The sequence below is a fragment of the Cyprinodon variegatus genome, unplaced genomic scaffold, assembly GCF_000732505.1.
Source record: "Cyprinodon variegatus isolate N-32 unplaced genomic scaffold, C_variegatus-1.0 Scaffold174, whole genome shotgun sequence".
NCBI lineage: Eukaryota > Metazoa > Chordata > Actinopteri > Cyprinodontiformes > Cyprinodontidae > Cyprinodon > Cyprinodon variegatus.
In genome coordinates this window covers 551,144-558,699 of record NW_015150627.1, presented here as the reverse complement: position 1 = coordinate 558,699, position 7,556 = coordinate 551,144, and the positions used below count along the sequence as shown (strand labels likewise).

Below are 7,556 nucleotides of genomic sequence, written 5' to 3'. Positions count from 1 at the left end.
ATTCTCCAAGAACTGAGTTACTCACCTCAGATATTTTTCTTTGAGAAATCACTGGTAAAATAAATAATAAATTTTTAAGCTATCATTCCCAACACTGCAAGCAAGTATTGTGCAGTCCAAAAGAGAAAACAGTGAAACATTCTTTACATTTATTCTTTGAAAATAACAGAATTTGACTGAAGGGAATAAATATTACAAATTACTATTTTATAGTTGTGTATACAATATATGCCAAAATTGCCTCAGCTTGGATGGATACAAAATGCAACTTACAGGTCAATAGATTGTTAAAAGATGTTAATAGATGGGTTTATTGCAATGCTCGATAAACCAAGAGACTTGATCCAACCATCATGCAAACTAGCTACAGTGTACAAGTTTACTTTCTTTAACAGCATCAGCCAGAATGGCCGGCAGCTCTACCACATTCCAACTTAAAAGCAGATTAGTAAGCCTCTTATAAAACGTGGCAACCTGCTCTCTTGAGGGCATGTGAGGAATCAGGCTTTGCTAAAGATGAACTCTGTACATATGATCTCAGAAAACATAATCTTGAAAAAAAACAAAAAACATACGATTTTCTTCAGGGTATGTATGTTTTGGAGCTTTTCCAGAGTTTCAGTTGTTGTTTGTGCATGTTTTTCACTATAGGAGGTTCTCTGCTGGAGATGTGCTCTAACAGCTTGACAAATGAGGAAGGGGTGTAATAGCAGTTTTCTATAACACAGAGAAGGCGGTGCAGGATGCAGAATGTATGCTTTTTGGATAAATTATTAAAATGTATGTGAATACATTCATGTTAGAGAGGGGCATGTAAAATAGAACAAAAGTAATAGGCTTGAATCCAAAAATATATGTCTGAAAAGCTGGCAATTTTTACAAAAATACACATACAGCAATGCAGGGGTAAAGTCAAGAGGAGAGGAAGAATTAAAAGAATCTTATTGACCAATGATTTTTTTTAAACCTAAATAGTAGTGCAAGAGATTTAATTGGTTTGAAAAAAAAAAAACTCATATTAAACAGTAAAGGATCCAGCCAGATGTCGGTACTGCTATCGATTTTCCATCAGTCCTACTCCCTTAGCTGTCGCGTTATGTATACAGCTATGAGTACAATGAATGTTAATAGTGTTTAAATCTGGAGAGACACACAAGAAGAAAAGCTGCAATCAGAAAATTCAATTCAATTCTATTTATTTACACAGCACCAACCCACAACACCTGCCACCCCAGGTTACTCCACAGAGATCCCCTAACCTGATGACCTAGTCAGATTAGTCAAAAGTTTTCTATCTAAGGAAAACCAGCTGATTGCATCGACTCGTTGAATCTTCAGCAATCCTTAACACAGAGCATGGTTGCAAGTGACAGTAGAGAGGAAAACTCCCTTTTAACAGGAAGAAACCTCCAGTAGAAACAGGCTCAGTGTGAGCGGCCATCTGCCGAGTCCGACTGGGGTTCAGGGAGACAGAAGAAGACATGCAGACTTGAATTACTTGGCACTCAGGTGCCGGCACAAGACTTTGATGCTGTGAATTGACATTTGCTTGCAGAGTAACCCAGGATAAGGATTAGAGTAGTCTTACCCCTCGGGGGCCGGAAACTATTGGTGGAATAAGCCAGAGGGTGAATGGGACTGAGAATAGTAGGTAGGTGAAAGGTGCTGCCGTGGGGGAGAGATTTAGACCAGGAGATAAATGAAGGAGATCTTGAAAGATGATTTGTTTTGAGGGAATGCTCAAGTGGTTCAGGTGAAGATGATAAGTCTTCTAGATTGAACTTTTGCTTAAGCTTCATAATATCTGTTATCTGCTACAATATTTATTATCTTTAACCTATATAGTAAAATTCCCCCATCATGTCTTAATTGAAAACCTGCCTTTCCATTTGTGCGGTGAAAATAATTAACAAATCCTGAAAGATAAGCAAATATAAGGTAGAAATTGTTGTAGTTCTCTTCTATATTTACATGTTAAATTATCCTTAAGCTCAGTTCTGTGTGTTTGTGCCGCAATGTGCCACTGTTCTGTGAAAGAGGTACACATCCCGTTACTTGTTCATATAGTTTTTGTGATATCTAACTAATCTTACCTATTTAAACATAAATAGAAGTGATCCATTAAGGATTACAGTCAATAAACCCAGTATGTTCTGTAAAATGATGAACAATAGCAGAGGTTTTTATGCCTGTTTTCAGTTGGTATGTTGACTTTTCATTCCAGGAGCTAAGTCTTTATTACTGTGGACAATGCTCCCTTCAATGTATTTAGTTTTCCTACAAAAGAAATTGGCTAGCTCCAACTTAAAAGTGCAATAATATTAAGAAAATCATTTAATAAATGGGGAAAATACTCTGAATCAATTTGCAGTGAGAATAGCATTACTGGACATTTATCAGTTTTAAAGGAAAAGTCCGGTCATATTCAGAATTCAAACTTCAGAAAGTACTTTAAATATGAAATTATTACTTACTATTCAATTAATGATAAGTGTTTTTAATTAAGAGTAATTTCATTTGAATGTTCTTTACCCGAGACATCCATGTTAGTCAAACACTAATGCCACCGACCGGTTTCTGACTTCACGGTACAGTATCGGCTGTTGTCCCAGTGCTGTATCTGGTGTTTGTCACAACGCCCCATTATACAAATCATCTTGAAAACATTCTTTTTTGAACTGTTGGCTACATATTAATTCTTTCTCTGGCTGGAAGTTCGATGGCATATCCTCCCTCTTCAAGTTGGAAATCCAACGACCAGCACCGCAGTAATTTCAATGGTGAAGTCCTCTCAAAATCTTAAATCATTTTTGATGATATCAGGTGTGTCTATTAGTTCCCACAGATTTTGCTTGTAAAGCGGGGAGAATGGCGCTAGGCTTACCACACCGTGACGTCACTGCCAGAACATGTCAGGAGTGAGGTGTTACTATATTTGGGCAAAAATGGCCACTCCCAGAAAATCATAAGTTTAATTTTTTTACTGATTACCCTAAACTCATTAAAGGCACACTATGCAACATTTTTCAGTTAAGTAATGTGTTCCATATCGTTTTGGATGATTAAATGAGTAATTTCAGGTTGGACAAAGGTATTCTCGGCCGCCCTGGTGGTCTGTGGGGGAAATACCGCACTTGCAATTGCAGGAGCACCGACCCGCACCCATAGGCTCAGAAGTCTCGCAAGAGTCNGGACATTTATCAGTTTTAAAGGAAAAGTCCGGTCATATTCAGAATTCAAACTTCAGAAAGTACTTTAAATATGAAATTATTACTTACTATTCAATAAATGATAAGTGTTTTTAATTAAGAGTAATTTCATTTGAATGTGCTTTACCCGAGACATCCATGTTTGTAAAACACTAATGCCACCTACCGGTTTGTGACGTCACGGTACAGTATCGGCTGTTGTCCCAGTGCTGTATCTGGTGTTTGTCACAACGCCCCATTATACAAATCATCCTGAAAACATTCTTTTTTGAACTGTTGGCTACATATTAATTCTTTCTCTGGCCAGAAGTTCGGATTACCACACCGTGACTTCACTGCCAGGACATGTCAGGAGTGAGGTGTTACTATATTTGGGTAAAAATGGCCACTCCCAGAAAATCTTTATTTTTTTACTGATTACCCTAAACTCATTAAATCTCCGCAAACATATCAGTTCTAGGTATAAATAATGATCCATTGATTATTTCTTGCTGACCAAACTTTTCATTTAATATTGGTAAAGGTTTTGGGGTTTTTTCAACTGCAATGTAAAGAAATATAAAATGGTTAACATTCTGAACCAATGTAAGTTAAAAATTCTTAATAATCCCAGCATATTAAGTTATGATATTTTTTCATTCAGACGCCAACATTGTTGTTTTGATAGGAAATCATCCAAAAGGTAATGAAGCCTATGAAAGGGGGAATCAGTCTAGAATAGTAAACATTTGAGTTTGATTTCCTCTATATTTTAATACAGAAAAAGGATTGACAAGAATTATGTATAGCTTTCTGAATAATCTACTTGAAAATATCCATTGGTACAAAAGTATTAAACCCTTCCAATTCCTATTCTTAGTTTTAATTTTAAAATGTTAAGTTAATTACATTTTTTTCCAATTAATAAGGATTATCATATCAAAAAGGAAACTACACATCATTTTGTCTCCTATGTTATGGGTGGCAGCTGTTATAAAACTGGAGTTAATAAGCCAGAGATGACTGGTTCCCTCTCAGACTTGGCCTGAAACTTTACGCTGCCTCCTGTTTTGTCTGGAACTAAAAGGTGTGAGCAAGGTTGTGAACTCACCTCGGAGGGCAGGGAGTAGAGAGCGATCTTTCCTCTCATCACATTTGTTGCATTCGCTGAAGTACAGCAGCAAGAACACGTCAACCAGCACCCACACTAAGGAGGTGGTCAACACCACCTTGCAGTAAACAAACCGCCGCATCACCTCTGGGAAGTCAGTCAGTCAGCCAGACAAGAGGGATGGAGGCGAGGACCTTGGATGTCTCAGACAGCTGGAGACGTGTTTGATCACCGGAGGTGGGGGAAAGCATGGAGGGATGAGACGGAGCAGGTATGGCCAGGAGACATCATCCTACAGGATGAGGAAAAGAACAAATTATATCTGACAGTTTTTTTTTTGTTTTTTTTTACTTAAAAATATGTTAAAGTGATAAACAACAGCTAAAAAACAGGAACAAATATTGAAAAAAAGAAATTAATCTTAAAGATATTTTATGCATTTTTATCCAACACCCTAGAGTCAATATTTTATAGAATCATGTTTTGTTGCAACAGCTTCACACAAACAAATGCAGTATAGTTTAAAGACCACCGGTAATTTGTATTTTAGTTTATAATTGTTTATGGACCAGAAATACTTTGGTGAATGTTGTTCTGTGCATGTGTGGTTCTTGTGTGCATGTGTGAATCGTTCTGTGCATCTTTGGATCTTGTCTTTTGTGTGTGTGTGGATTTTTTTGTGCTTGTGTGAATCTTTCTGTGCATGTGTGGATCATTTCCTGTGCATGTATTTGGGAAAAATGGGACCGATCATAGTGCAGCAGCATTCTTCAAGATGTACAGCAGCATGTGTTGTCCCACTGTAAGATAACAGACTCTCCCACTTGATTTTGCATCTCTGCAGTTTGTCTAGTTTCCTCCTGGGTGCTTGTCTGATAAGTGCTATCCTAGCCAAACAGTTTGGTTTATAGCTATAGCTTGAGAAGATGATGGGTGAAAACAGATCTCTGTTGAAAGACACTGTTTTTATTTATCGTAACCCTGCTTTAAACTTCCCTACAGCTTATCTTTTGACCTAACTGCTACAGTATGCTCCTTGATTTTCATTATGCTGTTTCTTCTATAATGTTCTAGAAGTTACCTTCAACGCCTTCAAAGAACAGCTGTATTCACACTGTGACTAAAATAGGGGGAGTCTTAAAAATAATCAAATGACCTCTAAAGGCATTTAGTTAAACTGGATTTTATTCAGGTGTATCAAATGTAATGGCATTGAATACAAATCCAAACCCAACTTTTTGGTTTTGAGCCTTGAAAAATAATTTTCTTTTCATTTCAGATATGTGCTACTTTGTTTTGTTCAGTAACATAGAATTCAAATACAAAAACAGTCACCACTCTGATTAAGTCTCAGGGTTTGTGACACAGCTCAAATCACGAATTATGGGTCAATACAATTCATGTCCATACAATTCATGTTGTGTGCAATATTTGTTTGTATAGGGGTGTGGTTCTTTGTTGTTTTGGGGTTGGAGGGAATCATTATCTTACCTCTGGTATAGAGCAAAGCCCTAACCAGTGCAGCTGGGAGACAACTAATTTTCCTACAAGGGCAATGATGTGTATTCTATTTTATTCAAATACATATACAGAGTAACAATTATCCATCTTATTTTTTTTTATTTGTTTCTTGATATTTTCATATATTTCTAAAAACCTGATTTTGTTTTCCTTCTGTAGGTCAAACCCAGCTCCCCATTAGTTTCTGTGCAAAGCTAATGTCACAATTAGGAGGGCAGAACACTGCTCACCTCAGTTTGTTTGGCAGAGACAAGCCTGTATAATTAGAGAACAAGGCAGATAACTGTGCCGAATGCCAAAACAGGTGGATGGAGCATGTTCAGTAATGTGAGGGGATCACAGCTTTTGGCAAAAGCAGAACAATGATGTCCAATCAGGCCAGAAAAATAGGGAGAATTTTTGTCCAAGTCCAAATGGCAGATGAGTCTATGAAATACCAATGTTAAGCTTTTCAAATGCAAAACCATTTAGTCATGGAAAACAGCTATAAACTTTGTGTCGCTTTAGATAAATATATGACTTCTCAATGATGATTGTAAATCCCTCCTGGAGATGTTGTTCACCAAAAACAGCCAAAGAATCATGCCATTTTTAAGCATTTTTTTTTAGCATAGCTGCTAAACCCAGACTAACAATAACATTTTATAGTAAAATTTGGAAATATTGCATTCAGTGAACAAAAACCAAGCTTTTATTTTAAAAAGGAGAGCAGAAACAGAAATGTAATACATTTTCTTAGCAACCCAGAACCCTTTTGAATTTAAGTGACCATTATTTATTCCTCTCTGCTGTTTTGAAAGGATGGGATTGGATTATGTTTGTTTCTTCCTAAAAGTCTTCCTCTAGTTCATCAGAAGTGCTGGAACAACCATGGGAAGCTTTCATATCAAAAGCAGTTTGTGTAGGTTAGAAATCCTCTAGTAAAGAACCTGGGCCTCCCATTATTTTCTGATAAAAATTAACAAAACTTTCCTTCAAACAGGATTTCACTTGGTGAAAATTATAGGGTTTTGTTGAAGCATAAATAGCACAGAAATAGAAGAACTAAAAAAATCTTTCCCCCATCAAACATCATGTACACATAATAATAATCTGATGTTTTTACAGTGATTAAAATCATATAGAGCCAAACAGGCTTTTAGCTAGGAACATTTCATAGGGTGTACACCTTGGTGTATCACATTTTTAGGCTTTGTGAGGCGGGTATCCTACCCTGGAACATTTTGAAATATAGACTCTCTGAAATGCTATTTCCTGCAGTTTTAGGTGGAATGCAGCTAACTTTTTGTCTTTGTTATAACACTGCTTTTCTCCTGATTATGGGAACTGTGTGTGCTTGACGAGAGGTGGAAATTTCATGAGGAAGACATGATAATTTTTAGGTACAATAATATGTTTCATAGGTTAATTCAAATAATCAGAAAGTATAATGCTATGTTGACATCGTGATTTGAGCAGCAAAAAACGTTTTGGTGCTTGTACACAATAAGGTCAGGTCCACTAAAGTATGTCCAGATGCGTCTGATGCTTCTGCTGCTCCTGTGTTCAATGGCACACAGCTGATTTGCTATATTTGCTGGGTAATGGATAAAAAGTAGTTTTAATATATTTTTATGCGAGAAAGTCCACATAAAACATCATCTGTGAAGTCAGTTCATCAAGATTATGATCCTGCCTTAAAATGTTATTTTCAATAAGTTTAACGTGCGCACGAAATACTTATTAATAATATCAAT

The 7,556-nt window shown here is 36.6% G+C and overlaps 1 protein-coding gene across 2 annotated transcripts in view; it reads right to left on the bottom strand.

The window, feature by feature from the left end:
* galnt13 (polypeptide N-acetylgalactosaminyltransferase 13) overlaps positions 1–7,556 on the bottom strand; it is a 61,822-nt gene that overhangs the window by 44,979 nt on the left and 9,287 nt on the right. For both annotated transcript variants that reach the window (XM_015378511.1, XM_015378510.1), the window contains exon 2: positions 4,300–4,591. In XM_015378511.1, the coding sequence (XP_015233997.1) occupies positions 4,300–4,441 (142 nt within the window). In that variant the 5' untranslated portion in view covers positions 4,442–4,591. The remainder of the gene's footprint in view (positions 1–4,299; positions 4,592–7,556) is intronic.